The sequence below is a fragment of the Colobus angolensis genome, unplaced genomic scaffold (assembly GCF_000951035.1).
Source record: "Colobus angolensis palliatus isolate OR3802 unplaced genomic scaffold, Cang.pa_1.0 Scaffold7, whole genome shotgun sequence".
Lineage (NCBI taxonomy): Eukaryota > Metazoa > Chordata > Mammalia > Primates > Cercopithecidae > Colobus > Colobus angolensis.
The window spans coordinates 7,253,396-7,269,633 of NW_012120709.1; the positions used below are offsets into that span (position 1 = coordinate 7,253,396).

A 16,238-nucleotide genomic window follows, 5' to 3' on the forward strand; every position below is an offset into this window, starting at 1 on the left:
AGATGAGGGTACCAGGCTCTTACTTTTTAGAACATGACTAAGAATTTAGAAGCAGAGTTTAGTGGGAAATACTGGTTTATCAAAATCTGTGTGAAAATACATCCATGAGAGTTTTGGTTAGGGCGACCCACATGTGAATCTGCAATCACGCAGCAGCCCTTCGCGTGAGGGAGCGTCTCACAGGTAGTTCCCTGGAGTGCACCCAGCATCGTCTCCAGATGTCTAGTCTTTTGAAATAGAATACGCATTGACATTCCTTATCCAGAATGCTTCGGACTAGAAGTGTTTCCGATTTTTTTCATATTTTCGGATATTTGCATACACATCATGAGCTATCTTGGGAATTGGACTCAAGTCCGAACATGAAAGTCATTATGTTTCCTACACAGCTCATACACATAGCCTGAGGATAATTTTATTTTCTACAATATTCTTAATAATTTTCTGCATGAAGCACAATTTCTATATATTGAACCACCAGAAAGCAAAAGTATCAGGTGTGGAATTTTTCACTTCCGGTATCATGACAGTGCTCTAAAAATTTTGGATTTTGGAGTGTTTTGGATTTCATGTTTTCAGATTAGTATTAATACTTTAGGGCTGGAGCATCAAGCCATGGCATAGCAATTTGAATGTATTGGAAACTTCTGTGGCCAAAGAATCATAATTGACCATTTGTTAGAATTTTTAGCAGTGTTCTGGGTGTGGTTCTGAATGGTTTACTTCATGCTTCTGAAAACATCAGTGTGCTTTGTCTTTTTTCCATGTTCTAGAAACCAAGAATATTAGAAAAGATGGATCTCAGGGGATTCGTTGTTTTATAGAAGATTTATCACAGATATTCTTAAAATCTTCTTTACAAGTTTAATTAACTTTTATACTGATGATGCTTTTAAAGCAGCACCTGCTTTGTATGGCATCCAGTTTGTAACAAGACAGTTTAATTGTGGATTAATTATAAATGGTAAAACATGAAACAATACTTCCTTAGCAACTTCATAAACTGTTAGTTGGATGTTTAGAAGACTACTGTTATATATATATATATTTCAAAAGTATTTTCTTTTCTCTCTGAAAAACTCTAAATCTATATATGCAAACCTTGATTAAAGGTTTTTTTAAATCCAATTTAAGCTGCAGTTTTGTTTGTGCCATATTATATGCATTCAGGTAGACTATGTATTTTATTGGATAATTTGATATAGCATCATTGTAATCTATTGAATATTTAGGTTTGATAATAAGTGTTAGATGACGTAAAACTGACAGTGTAAAATATTTATAAAAGGGCAAATGCTACATTTTGGTGCAGTATCAGGACTGTTTGAACAAGAGAAGAAAAGTCCTTAACATATAACAACAAAAATGACTTGAAAATGTTTTCTGAAATGAACATGACTTTGCTTGTAGGAAGAAAAGCATGAGGTCATTGTTTTCAGATAGAACCAGTGTTTATCTGTTGGAAATTGTAGCACATGGGCCTGATGCTTAGCTGAATCTTCCCTGCCTACCCAGACAGAGAAGGTGGCTGCATGTTATTTACATGAGAAAACGGTTTCAAATTGTGTTTTTTCCTTAATTTAAAATAATAAGTTACAGATAAGTTATGAGTGACTTTTCAAAAATGTTTTCTAACTTTATCGCAGGAAGAGGTTGTGGGAAAGATTAGGTTAGTATACAAGTCTGTGAAATAAAATCCCTGTAAATGAAATGAAAATGCTTAATTTTTTTTTTCCAGTGTAACGTTCCATATAACCTGTGTCCTATAATTCCATGGAGAGCCTGTCTTAATTTATGGATAAAAACGTAAATACACATATGAATTTGAGATTAGAAGGTTAGGATCATAGAAATTATGACTTTGTAAAGATTTTACTTTCTCAGAAATGAAAGACCTGTGTTATCTAGTTCAGTGATTTTGCTCACCAATTCCCTCTGAGTTCTTCCCATTCCTTTGCTAAAATGTTGTCTATTCAATACTCAAATCAGTACTGCCACCTTGTGATACTTTTTCTTAATTTCATCTGGCCAAATTCTCATTCCTTCCCTTGGGTACTTCTTATCTGTGATTTACTGGTTTGCTCTTCCTTACATCGCATATCTTTTATCCCCTTGTTTAGATTAGAAGTTCTACCAGGGTGGGATCTATGCTATTATACTTTAGTCATTATCTTAGTGGTCTCTTCTGGATATTTCTTCAATGCATTTGAGTAGCAGAATAGTTAACATGACAAATGTCCTTGATCAGCCTCAAAAGTTAAATTACTGTCTACCAAAAGGGAAATAAAAATCCTTTTGTGGTTTCTGTTTTATAATTGTAAATCTATTGCCTGCCTTGCCAAAGCCATTGAAAATGTATTAGTTTGAGGAATTATAATGAAATACAATTTTCTCCCTATTTTATATCATTAAATGATCATTACAACACATTTTCATGGTTCTTTATCTCTTTATCTTTGCAGCTTTTGTCGTTTCTTCAGGGCTTATTTACTTTTTACCATGAGGGATATGAACTTGCCCAGGAATTTGCACCGTATAAGCAACAGCTGCAGTTCAACTTGCAGAATGTAAGAGTATACCTGTTCTTACTGTCTCTCAGCAAATCTGCAAATCTGATTTCACAGGGCAGCTAACTTATAACCAAGTTAAACCTTGGAGTCTTTCAAATACTTGCCTAAGTACAGTAAAATTCAAGAATTAAGAAAAGCCACTTTATAAATGTATTACAATTTTTTTCTAGCTGCTAGTGGGAAATACACCCCACAAAACCCTAATCTTAGTTAGAAAAATTTATACTAGCAAATTTTATAAAAATATTACCCAGTTGGAGACACCTGAAAGTTTATTAACTTTTGCCTTCATCCAGTGTTCTTACTAATTTACTGGGTGATGCAGGATGAATAACTTTGGAGAGCTAATTTGCAGTATGGTGGCTATAGTTAGTAATACTGTATTGAATACTTGAAATTTATTAAGAGTTTAGGTCTTAAATGTTCTCAGCATACACAGATGATAACTGTGTGGTGATTGATATATTAATTAACTTGATTGTGGTAATTTCATAATGTATACATATTTTAAAACATCACATTGTACATGTTAACTATATAATTTTTATTTGTCAATTATACCTCAAGAAAACTAGAAAAGAAAATACTGGAAATAAGAAAACAAGACCTTAGAGAAGTCTTTTTTTTTTTTAAGATGGAGTTTTGCTCGTCACCCAGGCTGGCGTGCAATGGCACGATCTTGGCTTACTGCAACCTCCGCCTCCCGAGTTCAAGCGATTCTCCTACCTCAGCTTCCCAAATAGCTGGGATTACAGGCAGGCACCACTACACCTGGCTAATTTTGTATTTTTAGTAGAGACGGGGTTTCACCATGTTGGTCAGGCTGGTCTCGAACTCCCGACCTCAGGTGACCCACCCGCTGCGGCCTCCCAAGTGCTGGGATTACAGGTGTGGCCCACTGTGCTTAGCCTGAGAAGTCTCATTTTTAAGAGAGCAAAATTTCTTTATTTGTGAGATGAAGGATTGTACTTTAATAACAAAGATCTCATCTTTCTCTGAAATTGAATATAAAATATGTGCTGTTTATTATTTTCAAATAACAGGTTTGAATGTGGTTTTGAGGCATACAAAATAACTGCTTTAAGACATAAGCGAGAGATCCTTTTGTGGTTCATGGGCATGGTGTCCGGGTGTTCACGCACATGTGTGAGACATGCCACTCTCTGAACCTTGTTACAATCTCAGCACGTTACCAGTCTAATCTGAAAAAATAAATACAAAATAAAAATTTTTTTAAAAATGAGAATTATTTCCATACAGGTCATCAATTTCTATCAGAATTTATTTTGTAAAGTAGTGTGATCAATCCTTTTAGTCTTTGATTGCATCATTATATAAATTCTGATGTTCAAATGCTGAGCAACACTTGCACTGACATAAAAACACACCCAAAAGATGGGCCAACCCATTTCACATTATCAAACCTGACAAATAATGATGTCCTAATTGTTGAGGTTTTACTATAACTGAAACCCTGACTGCCAAGTACTATATAGCCCAAATCATTTGGAAAACCTTTGCTTAATTTTCTACAAAGTGTATGTTTTCCTGCTTATCTGGTTCTTGCCGTTGTGGAAATGTCCAGTAAATGAAACTACAGAGTTAGAATGTCCCGTAAGAAATGTGTAAGGGGGGCCGGGCGCGGTGGCTCAAGCCTGTAATCCCAGCACTTTGGGAGGCTGAGACGGGCGGATCACGAGGTCAGGAGATCGAGACCATCCTGGCTAACACGGTGAAACCCCGTCTCTACTAAAAAATACAAAAAGCTAGCCGGGCGAGGTGGCGGGCGTCTGTAGTCCCAGCTACTCGGGAGGCTGAGGCAGGAGAATGGCGTAAACCCGGGAGGCGGAGCTTGCAGTGAGCTGAGATCCGGCCACTGCACTCCAGCCCGGGCGACAGAGCGAGACTCCGCCCAAAAAAAAAAAAAAAAAAAAATGTGTAAGGGGATTTATTCCCTTGTGTTTTGAGTTTTGGCTTTTATTTAACTTAGATTTTCTAGCAGAATCAATTTCACCTTTAATTCTTTCTATTGTTTTTCCATATGGAATGTATTTAGGCTTTTACAGTTACTATTAAAAGGGAAAATTATAAAAGCTGAAGTATCTTTATGATTTACTTTCACATTAAATAAAATTACATTAAGATTCCTAGGATTCAGGAATAGGAGAGAGGTAAGGAATTGGGGGAAAAATATTAGACCCTTGTGTATGAAAGACAAAAATAATGAAAGTGACAAGAAAATTTTGCTCATTTTGATATTTTTTTTTTCAATGGGGCATAAACTCCTTAGAGTTAGGTGATGGTGATTATTATATCTTCAGAAGCATATTTTTGAGGTAATGCAAAAGAGGTATTCATAGAGAAAAGCCTGATTCTTCCTATAGCTTAAATAAACTTGATATAAAGTGAATAATCTATTTGTTTGCCACAGAAGAAGTTAGAACTTGGAAACCCATTGATTTTTATGAGTTAATTTATATACTCACCTCTTAACAATACCTGTGCTAGTAAATAAAGCTACACGATATTTCTTCAAAAATAGCCTTTGGAACTGTGGTGACAAACTTTTTTTCTTGACTTTTTCAATGCCACATGTATCAAAAGTATATGAACTTATTTTGGTTTTTCCCTCAAAAGAAACTAAGTCCCTATATATCTGTTTTTTACCTTAGATATTTAGGGAATTCAAATTTTATGTAGTGCATCGTATATTTTTTAAATTACCATAGTTTACCCTCTCAGTAATAATGTTAGAGTGTGAAAATAGGAAGAAAGTCTCACACACACACACAAACGGAGAGAGAGATTCAAAGAGAAACATGCAGAAGGTCATTCAGAGAAGTTTTCACTAAATCGGTTCAAAATCAGACCTTGGGACCCAACGTCACAAAGATATAGATGTGGTGAATAGTGCCAAAAGAATCTAGGTCATCTTTGTACGATTTGTAGTTTTGAAACATTTTTCTGGGCCAGTCAGGTGGCTCACACCTGTAATCCCAGCGCTTTGGGAGGCAAACACATTGCTTGAGCCCAGGAATTTGAGACCAGCCTGGGAAACATAGTGACACCCCATCTCTACAAAACATTAGCCAGGTGTGATGGTGTGTGCCTGTAGTCCCAGCTGCTTGTGGGGACTGAGGCAGGAGGCTCACTTGAGCCCAGGAGGTCCAGGTTGCAGTGAGCCGTGATCGCACCTGGGTGACAGAGTGATACTCTGTCTCAAAAATAAATAAATAAAAACTAAACAAAATGTTAGTCTGGGTGTTTCTGAAACTTGGTAGAAAACAATGACTGAAATTATTGTTTCTATTTACTTAAGACGAGGAATAATTTTGAAAGTACTCGACAAGAGGTAGAGCGGTTGATGCAAAGGATGAAATCTGCCAACCAGGACTACAGACCACCCAGCCAGTGGACCATGGAAGGCTATCTGTATGTCCAGGAGAAACGTGAGTCACAAAGACATAACTTCACACCTCTTAAGACTTAGCCATCTATTAATATTTCCATGAGATGTGACTTGGTTAGTAGTATTCCTTCAAGTAGGAGGACTGAAATTTCTTACAGCTTTATATCTACTTTCCCCCCAACCACAACCAAAGTGAGGAAGTTTTTCCCACATTTTGCCATCAGGATGTCTAAGTTGGCATATTGTTGAACTTGTAACTTACAGTCTTCACTCATACCATAACATGAGTTTAGTTTTCGCATTTAATTGAGATACTTAATCTCAACTTAAAGTTTCATGGAAAATTGTAAACCAACGCCTTTATTGGGATGAATCGTCCTGGTGACTGTGATAATAGTTTTACCCTCTGTTGGCATTATTTTATTTAATTTTGTGCCCTGTCAGTTTTCAGGTGTAACATTGGTAATCATGGTAATGTCAAATTGGCACTCCTTACTTCTTGAGGTTTGGAAATAAGTACCAAAACCAACAGAGCACAATTATAATTACCTCACACTGAGGACATTTTTCTCTCAAAAATATTAAAAAGCCATTCAGACTTGTATAACTGGAGTTTTTTGTGCCTGTTACTTGTCATTAAGTGGAACTAGTTGGACTGTTTTGACTACATTAACACTTTCAAACCGGACATGCCCTAAGGCATCATTCTTGTGCTGTTTTTGGTGAAGAAACAGTTGTGTGTGTCTCCAGCCCACCGTGGACCAATGTGAAAGGCTTTCGATACACTTGTATGTGCAACATGATTAAGTGATGCTCATTTGTTGGAGAGCAGGACACACACAAATTTGATCTGATCCAGCAGACTCTGCAAACATGTATTACTGCATGGACTTGATGATAGAGGAACGCCGGCTCAAGAGATCTGGGTTTTAGGATTTTTCTCTGTCCTAACTATCTACCTTGGCCAGTCTACTGTTTTCGTATCTAAACATGATAAAACTACTGATCTTCCTAGGTACTCTATAATTAGTGCATAATAAGTAGCTTTTACCCTCCCCCCAGTTCATGAAAAATTACCAGTCCCTTGGCTTGTCAATAGGGTATATAGATTTCATTTAGGACTCTAAGGAAATTTTTATTCTTTTTTTTTTAATTGTTATGTTTTTTACTCAAGCCTGGAAAGGACTCTAAGGAAATTTTTGAATATTTATTTTAAATGATTTTGTCCAGGTTTGAGAGCCTTCATGTGACAGTACATTGAAAGGAGCTCACATTTCTACCAATAAAATATTTGGCCACTGGAAGAATTTGTTGCCAGTGAGGGAAGTAAACATGCAAGTGATAGAGGAGGTGCCATCCTTGGATTTTTAATTCATTGTAATCTGATTATATTTTGTTTCTTGAATATTTTTCTAGGTGTTACACACTTGCTGAAATCTTTGTGGGCACGCAATATTTTATCCTAAACAAAAAACTTTTAGATTAGCTTGCAATATTATTTTGTACATAATATTCAAATATATCATATTCGGTCCTACTTGGTAGTGAGTGCACCCACTGGGTGGGACCATGGTTTGCCTATCTGTTGTCAAGGTCTTGGACATTTGGGTCAGTCTATAAGTGTAGGCCCTTCAATAATTTGGGGGGTTACATGGATGGACTAAGCACAGTGTTTTATGCACTTACCTGCTGTTGGTATCTTTTGTTCTAAGACGCTTAACTTCTCTGGGTCATTCTAGACTGATGATAAAGCCCTTTGTGGTACTGACCTCTCCTCTGAGTTTTTTTTTTTTTAATTTCTCATAATGGCACCACCCACTGTCGTAGGCTGCAGAAGTCAAGGCAATCCATCCTTAGCACCAGTGTCTCTCTGTAGCCTTGGGACAAATCTGTCTATTCTATCTTCTTGATATCCTTTGATTCCATACCTTCTCTCCATCTCCACTGCCTTTGCCCAGGCGAGACCCTTGCAGTGACCTCCTAACTGTTCCCCCTTTGCCTCCAGGCTTGCACATCATCTAATGCGTCTTCTACAGTGCTTCCAGCAGATCCTTCTAAAAGGCTTCTTCGGTTATGCCCCTGTTGTGATGGACCTTTAGCAGTGTCTGAATTGGAGGGTCTCACAGTTCAGTTCTCCTTATTGATACGCTCTTTGTTGATATTTTTCCTCCCCCAAGACAATTTCCATCTTGATTTGATCTGTATCTGCCTGTATTATTTTATAGCTTTATTGGGTCTAATTGGCATAAATTAATTGCGCCTGTTTAAAACATTTTTTGATAAATTTTGCCATATGCATGCACCTGTAAAGCCATCACTACACTACAACATAATGAACACATTCATCACCTTCAGAAGTTCTCTCTTGCCTCATTATAATCTCTTCCTCCTGTCTTTTCCCACCTATCATCTTCCCCTATTCACTTTGCCAAGGGATCTAAAGAAAAAGGAATATATTTATATGCTTTTGGAATTATTTTTATATGAGGAGCAAATACCCAAAGCCCCTTCTCACTTGGGATCTTTGAAAGTGTTTACAATAAAAACAATCTAACCAGTTTACTAAGATGTATCAATTGTGCACTTGCTATCACTGGGTAGATAAGTTCTTGTGGGGGACAAAAATGAGATAAATGCTTGACTTCAAGTTTTCATTCTGTAGTTCAAAGCATAAGACACACTTACACAATTAGCAGCCAGTTATCAATATCAAATAAATATCAAAGCCATAAATTGAGTGATAAATGGAGATGGATGTGATGGGGTAGGCTTAACTCACTGTTTAGACAGAGTTCCACTCTACCTGAGTATGGGGTGTTTATGTTATCCACCTTAAGGCATGCGTTAAATCACATTCTGCTAGACTTTAGTGTAATCGAAAGAGCCAGGGGTTCCAGAGGAAGAGCCATATTGAGATTCCGTGCCTGTGCTGACCTGTGACTTGTGCCAATAGTTTTCTGAGCTCAGTCCCTCTTCATTTATAAAAGAGAGGGGTTTAAACCCCTATCATAATGATATTACAAGAATTAGAGATATCATATGTAAAATGTCTCCATTCTTGGTAGTGTCAATAATAATAATACTGTGCTTACTATGGGCTCTTACTATTCTTTGCAATTTATATTTGTCTCATTTAATTCTTTTTTTTATTTTTTAAATGAAATCTCGCTCTGTCTCCCAGACTAGAGTGCAGTGGTGCAATCTCGGCTCACTGCAAGCTCCGCCTCCCAGGTTCACGCCATTCTCCTGCCTCAGCCTCCTGAGTAGCTGGGACTACCAGCATCCACCACCACGCCCAGCTAATATTTTGTATTTTTAGTAGAGACGGGGTTTCACCGTGATCTCGATCTCCTGACCTTGTGATCCGCCCACCTCGGCCTCCCAAAGTGCTGGGATTATAGTCATAAGCCACCATGCCTGGCCTGTCTCATTTAATTCTTAAAACAGCTTGAAAATATCATTTCTCTAAAAAGAACAACTTCAGTCACATGCCCTATTGATGAAAGTATTGCCATCTCTTGGTCGCAGGCTGTTTTCTTAAAATGTTCTTTATAATGTCTGGTATAAAGGTTCTTAGATAAAATATGGACACTAAGAAGGTATTCGATGAATGTTCATTCCCCTTCCACACTGCAAATATTCATCTTAGCAACTTAAATGATTACTGGGTAAGATAATTAAACAGCTTTTATTTTGCAACTTTAGAGCTGTAATCAATTTTTATTTTCCCAGACACTTTTGGGGACTTTAGAATTGCTTGTCTAAGAGCATCTGCCCTGGCCTAGTGCCAATCAGCTTTAAAGAAAGCAGCATGTGTTTGCAGCAAACTCGAAGATTAAATGCAGGAGGTTCTGAACTTAAGATGGAGGCAGGAAAAAGGGTCTTTGGTTTAAAATGTCATCAGAGCATTGCAGCAGCTCTATTTTAAAATTATAGCTAATATTGCTTCAAATATTGCTACCTACGTAATGAAGTCACTACATATGAGAATATCTATCCAGTCACTTTCCACTAATTAGCTCTTAAGTCTTTAGGTATTTTTACATCACATGTAACAGAATTATCAACAAGTATTATTAAGTATTATAGTGTGAAATGGTCCCCAAATGGAATTGAAGTTAATTGTAATAGTCTTTTGTGATGATAAAGTGTATGACTGCACCCTGCAGTTTTAAAATCTGGAGTGGCTTAAGTATTAAACTTGATACCAAGGGCATTATTATTAAAGAAAAAAATTAAATGGCTCATGAAACATTTTTCTCAAGAGGTACTTTTTAATATTTCAATTTCTTTCTTTTAAACATGGTTCTGAAATGAAGCCAGCAAAAACATGTGCATAGTAGCTGCTAGAAAAGTTCAGGTGTTAAGCAAGATGGGTCCCTGGATGGAGATGCTATTAATACACAGAAAACAAGCACCATTTTCTTTTTTAAATTTTTTTATTTTTTATTATTATGATACTTTAAGTTCTAGGGTACATGTGCATAACGTGCAGGTTTGTTACATATGTATACTTGTGCCATGTTGGTGTGCTGCACCCATCAACTCGTCAGCACCCATCAACTCGTCATTTACATCAGGTATAACTCCCAATGCAATCCCTCCCCTCTCCCCCCTCCCCATGATAGGCCCCAGACAAGCACCATTTTCAATCCACTCAGCCCACTATGGTGCTTGGGTGCAGGATACCTGGCTTCCCTATGGGAAAACTGAAGGTCTTCCACCATGGTCATGGAAACATTGAACTAACAATGCATTCTACTCTCTGGTAAATTTCCTAAGGAGAATACTGGACAATAACATGGGTGCTATGGGAAAGAGTTACATGGTATTTTGGGGGGAAAAGAAAGTGAACATTACACATACAAGTTCCTTTTCATATAGATAGTGGAAATTATTTTCATTTTAAAGAGTAATTTGAATTTGTTTTTTCCAGATTAGGAGTAAGAGGAAATAACTCTAAGGTCAGTAAAGTCTTAGAACTTAGTAAAGTCTTAGATGCGTGATTCATTCCTTTATTCATTGTTCATTTGTCAATATTGACTGACAACTGTATGTCTGGCTCTGTTGTAAGGATTAGCAATTCATATTCTAGTCAGCTCAACATCACATGTTCCTGCTCACATAGATTCTTAAAATCTTGTGGCAGAGACACACAATAAATGGCCTAAATTAGTGAAACGAATCGTATTTCAGACAGTGATAATCACTAAGAAATGAAAGCAAGAAAGAGAGATAAGTATCAAGGTGAGGGTGTTTAGATCTTAGATATCTCCCCAGGAAAGGCCATATTATGAAAGCTACATTTAGGAAAAGTCCTGAAGGGAGGTAACAGTGCAAGTCATGCAGGTATCTAAAGGAAAAGTAGTCCAGGCCTGGGAAACAGCAACTGCAAATGCCCTTGGGTAGGAATGCCTCCATTGTGTTCAAAGACCAGCAAGCAGGGCAGTGTAGCTGGAACTGAGTGAGCGGGACAGTGTAGCTGGAACTGAGTGCACAAGGCACAAAGCAGTGGGATGTGAAATGGGAAAAAGAATTCGGGAGGCCACTCACTTGGAACCTTGTGGATAATAGGCTCTTTGATTTTTATCGGGAGTAAGATGGGAAGGCACTAGAGGGTTCTGAACACAGGAGTGAAGTGACCTGGCTACATTTTTAACAATATATATCTGACAGTTATGAGAGTAAAGAATACAGGTAGAAGTAAGGAGACCATTTTTAACAATTCAGACTCTTATTCCTCATTCTTCCTACCTCTATGGGGTACAAGTATACCACTTTTACAGATGGAATAACTGAAGTTCAGATCCAAAGTAACTTACAAGTTTTACAAAGTCGGTGTCAGAGCTACAAGTAAAGCTACATTGTCTGATTCTAAGACTCTCTATCCTATACTGCTGTCTCTCTGTTCTTTCTCATGCATGGTAAATGTTACAAACTAGCATGGTATATGGAGATACTCAGTTGTGTATCATAGCACTGGAGAATGTGCAAACTTTGATACAAATCATTTATTAACAAAATCTGAAAATATTTTTTGTTTCCTTACATTAGGTCCGCTTGGTTTTACGTGGATTAAGCATTATTGTACATATGATAAGGGAAGTAAAACATTTACAATGAGTGTTTCAGAAATGAAATCCAGTGGGAAAATGGTGAGTTAGTTTTGTCTTTTGTTTGTTTTTTAAACTGTTTGTTATTTAAGTAATGGAATTAAAAGAAAAAAAAATCACATTTGTTTCTCTAGTTAACATGTACACATTTACAAAAAAATAGAAAGTCAAATGTTTTCTCTCATTTTTATGAGCTGAATGACTTGAAAAGAGTAGCCAGGGTCTTCCTTTAACTTGGCCATGACATATTGATAAGCAGTCGAGTTAAATGTAGGGATCCTTCAGTAGATTACAGAGGTGTCATCTCACATTTCCGGCAGCAGAGTTATTTGTCTATGCTGTTGGTTGGCTAGCAGCCCAGGGAGGGACTGTCAATGGCTGGAGCAGGCTCAGGGATTCTGTGTCTTTCCCCTGGGTGGCCTCTGTGGGAGGCTGCATTTGCTCCTGCATGCCTTGTCCCCTTCCGCACTGCATACTGTTTACCAAAATGCTGGCTAACAAGGTTTCTCAGAAGAAACCAAGAGATGCTCATTTACCCCAAAAGTAAATTGGTCACTGAATGTCTCACATGGCTAGTGAACAATATAGAATACAGTGTACTTTGTTTGAAGAAATGCTGCAGAGAGCTTTATTGTCTGTGGCATATAATCTTCTTGTGATTTAAAGTATGGATATGGCAAATGATTGAACTTGTGAATTAATTAGGTCACAATCTAAGTACCCTAAAGCTGGGAGTTACACTGAAGATAATTAGTCCAGCCTTATTTTAACACATTAGGAAATAAAGTTAGTAGAAAGTAAGTGCCTCGCCCAGATAATTAGTGGTATAGATCATGGCAGAGGTAAATGTTGATCTAACTTAGACACATACTCAAATACGTCAGTTGAAACTTATTGTACTTGGGCATTCATCAGAGTCTAGTAATTCAAACTGAAAGGCATAAAATAAAGGAGAACATACCAGAGAAAAAGAAACCTTAGTTGCTACCATCCTGGGAAGTTATTAAGTGCCACAACACACCTAGTTTCTACTCTAATAGTTACTACTGTAAATCCAACTTATGTGACAATGAGTTAATAATGTAAGTAGACCAAGCCAAAGTTCCATTAATAAATTGATGACATGCGCAACCAAATATAGAATTAACCACACATTAGATAAATGTTCCCCTTCAAATAGACTGGCATCTCAGTTACAGAAGAGAATTCCTATGAATGTGGCCTATGTTGGATCTTGTCCAGAGAGTCAGTTTTAGCAGCAGTGGGTTACCAGCAAAACAATCACATGGTATTAGGTTGATGCAAAAGTAATTACATTTTTTTCCCATTACTTTTAATGGGAAAACTGTAATTACTTTTCCACCACCCTGATATATATGATAGCAATAGCATTATATCATGTATATACTGGAACTATATTATTTCGGTAGCTCTCTTGTAAACCTGAGCTAGTTATCATTTAAGGCTCTAATACAAAGACACACACATGATACTAATCTCTTTGCAATCCAGGGAGTTTTGATTAAGAGCAACAAATATTGTATCCTAACAAGCACTCTATACATCCAATTATGGTGTTAAGTGACTGTGTAACTTCATACCTTTTCTAAATCTAAGTATTGAGGGAATGTACATTATAGTATAATTTAACATTGTAAGTAAATATGTTGCAGGGTACTGGACAGGCATGTTACATAATTCTTTTAAATAAAACATACATATGCCATTAATCAACAAATAGTTTGATGTATTATGATCGGACAGCTAACATTAGGAATCAAAAAAAGACAGGGCGTGATTGTGATCTTTATACATAACCTATACTGTTAAACATTTTAATGTGGCAACTTGAGCTCATGTATTTAATATATTTCAATTCACCTTGTCAGCATGTTAACACTATGGTACTCTTCTTGTTTCAGAATGGCCTTGTTACTAGCTCACCGGAAATGTTTAAATTAAAATCTTGCATCCGACGAAAGACAGATTCAATTGACAAACGATTCTGCTTTGACATAGAAGTAGTTGAAAGGTTTGAGCTTTTCTTTTCACTTTATTTTTTTCATAAGCTAAACTGTGTCTCTTTCTGTATTTAAATGTAAACATGAAAAAGCATTCAAGTGTTTTTTAGTCTTTTAAAAAACAGTATACATGTTTATTTCATTCTTGCATGTTGTTATTGCATAATGCTTTTGAAAAAGCAAATCCAATCCAGGATGCTAGAAAACAGTAGCATCACTCAAAGCAGAATCAGAAAAAGCAATGTAAATGACTGTATTAGGAGAAAGTGTATGTAGTGGCCTCGTGGTCCTCATCACCATGAAGAAATCCAATGGCATATTTCATGGCTCCAGGATCAGCCTTTTGGTGGGCTTTTTGGAGCTTGGTGGCCTTGCTTCCAAGGAATAAGATGCAGGTGGGAATATCATAAGCTTCTTTCAGCCAACTAAGTTTAATGCTTCCAGGATGCCTACTGTGTGCAAAGCACTGTTCTGGGTATTCTTTGCCCAAAGTAATGGAAGAGAGATAAATGTCATGAATCTAAGTTTATAATTTAAGTTTATAATAAAAAGGGGTATGCTTCTTCTTGCTCTCTGCTCTGTAATCCATGATCTATCTTTCTTCTCCTGCATTACTACCACAATATTCTGAATCCACTAGCTTATGGTGTGTATCCGTGTATACACCTCGTATACAATGACTTACTATATATGCTCATAAACCATAGCCTATAGCTACAGGCATAACTCAGAGATATTGCAGGTTAGATTCCAAACCACTGTAATAAAACAAATATCATAATAAACTGAGTCACAGAAATTTCTGAGTTTCTCAGTGCTTATAAAAGTTATGTTTATGCTACAGTGCAGTCCATTAAGTGTGCAATAGCATTATGTGTAAAAAATATATATCCCTTAATTTTAAAATATTTTAAGTAATGCGAATGGTCATCTGAGTCTTTAGTGAGTAGTAATCTTTTTGCTGGCAAAGGATCTTGCCTCAATGTTGGTAGCTGCTAACTGATCAGCATGGTGGCTACTGAAGGATGGGGTGGCTATGGCCGTTTTCTTAAAATGAGACGGCAATAACGTTTGCGACATCAATTGACTCTTCATTTCAACAAAGATTTCTCTGCACCGTGCAATGCTGTTCGACAACATTTTACTCAGTAGGGCATCTTTCAAAATTGGAGTCAGTCCTCTCAAACCCTGCCCCACTGCATTGTCAGCTAAGTTTATGTGATATGCTAAATCCTTTGTTGTCATTTCAACAATGTTTATAGCATCTTCACCAGGAGAAGATTCCATCTCAAGAAACCACTTTCTTTGCCCATCCATAAGAAGCAACTAGTCCTTTCAAGTTTTGTTATGAGATTGCAGCAATAAAGTCATATCTTCTACAAGGCTCCACTTCTAATTCTAGCTTTTTTGCTATTTTCACTACATCTACAGTAACTTCCTCCACTGAAGTCTTGAACCCCTCCAACTCATCCCTGAGAGTCGGAATCAATTTTTTTCAAACTGCTGTTAATGTGGATATTTAGACTTCCTCCCATGAGGGACAAATGTTCTTAATGGCATCTAAAATGATGAATCCTTTCAAGAAGGTTTTCAGTGTACTTTACCCAGATCCATCAGAGGAATCACTACTTATGGCCGTGAAAGCCTAATGAAATGTATTTCTTAAATAATAATACTCAGAAGTCTAACTTATTCCTTGATCCATGTGCTACAGAATAGATGTTGTGTCAGCAGGCATGAATATATTATTCTCCATGTAAATCTCTATCAGAACTCTTGGGTGACTAGTTGTATTGTCAATGGGCAGTAATATTTAAATATTTAAATATGCCTCTTTAAGCAGTAGGTCTCAACAGTGGCTTAAAATATTCAGTAAACCTTGCAGTAAACAGATGTGCTATCATTCAGCCTTTATTTTTCCATTTGTAGAGCACAGGTAGAGTAAATTTAGCTTAATTTTTAAGAACCCTAAGATTTGCAGAATGATGTATGAGCATTGGCTCTGACTTAAGTCACCAGATACGTTAACTCTAACAAGAGTCAGCCTATTCTTTGAAGCCTTGAGGTCAGATAGTGACTTCTTTCTGTCTGTGAAAGTCCTAAATGAGGGCATCTTCCAACAGAA

The 16,238-nt window shown here is 36.9% G+C and overlaps 1 protein-coding gene across 1 annotated transcript in view; it reads left to right on the plus strand.

The window, feature by feature from the left end:
• ARHGAP42 (Rho GTPase activating protein 42) overlaps positions 1 to 16,238 on the plus strand; it is a 312,517-nt gene that overhangs the window by 247,035 nt on the left and 49,244 nt on the right. Inside the window, exons 7-10 of the mRNA XM_011926606.1 lie at positions 2,463 to 2,567; positions 5,890 to 6,019; positions 12,034 to 12,134; positions 14,015 to 14,124. Coding sequence (XP_011781996.1) covers positions 2,463 to 2,567; positions 5,890 to 6,019; positions 12,034 to 12,134; positions 14,015 to 14,124 — 446 coding nt within the window. The remainder of the gene's footprint in view (positions 1 to 2,462; positions 2,568 to 5,889; positions 6,020 to 12,033; positions 12,135 to 14,014; positions 14,125 to 16,238) is intronic.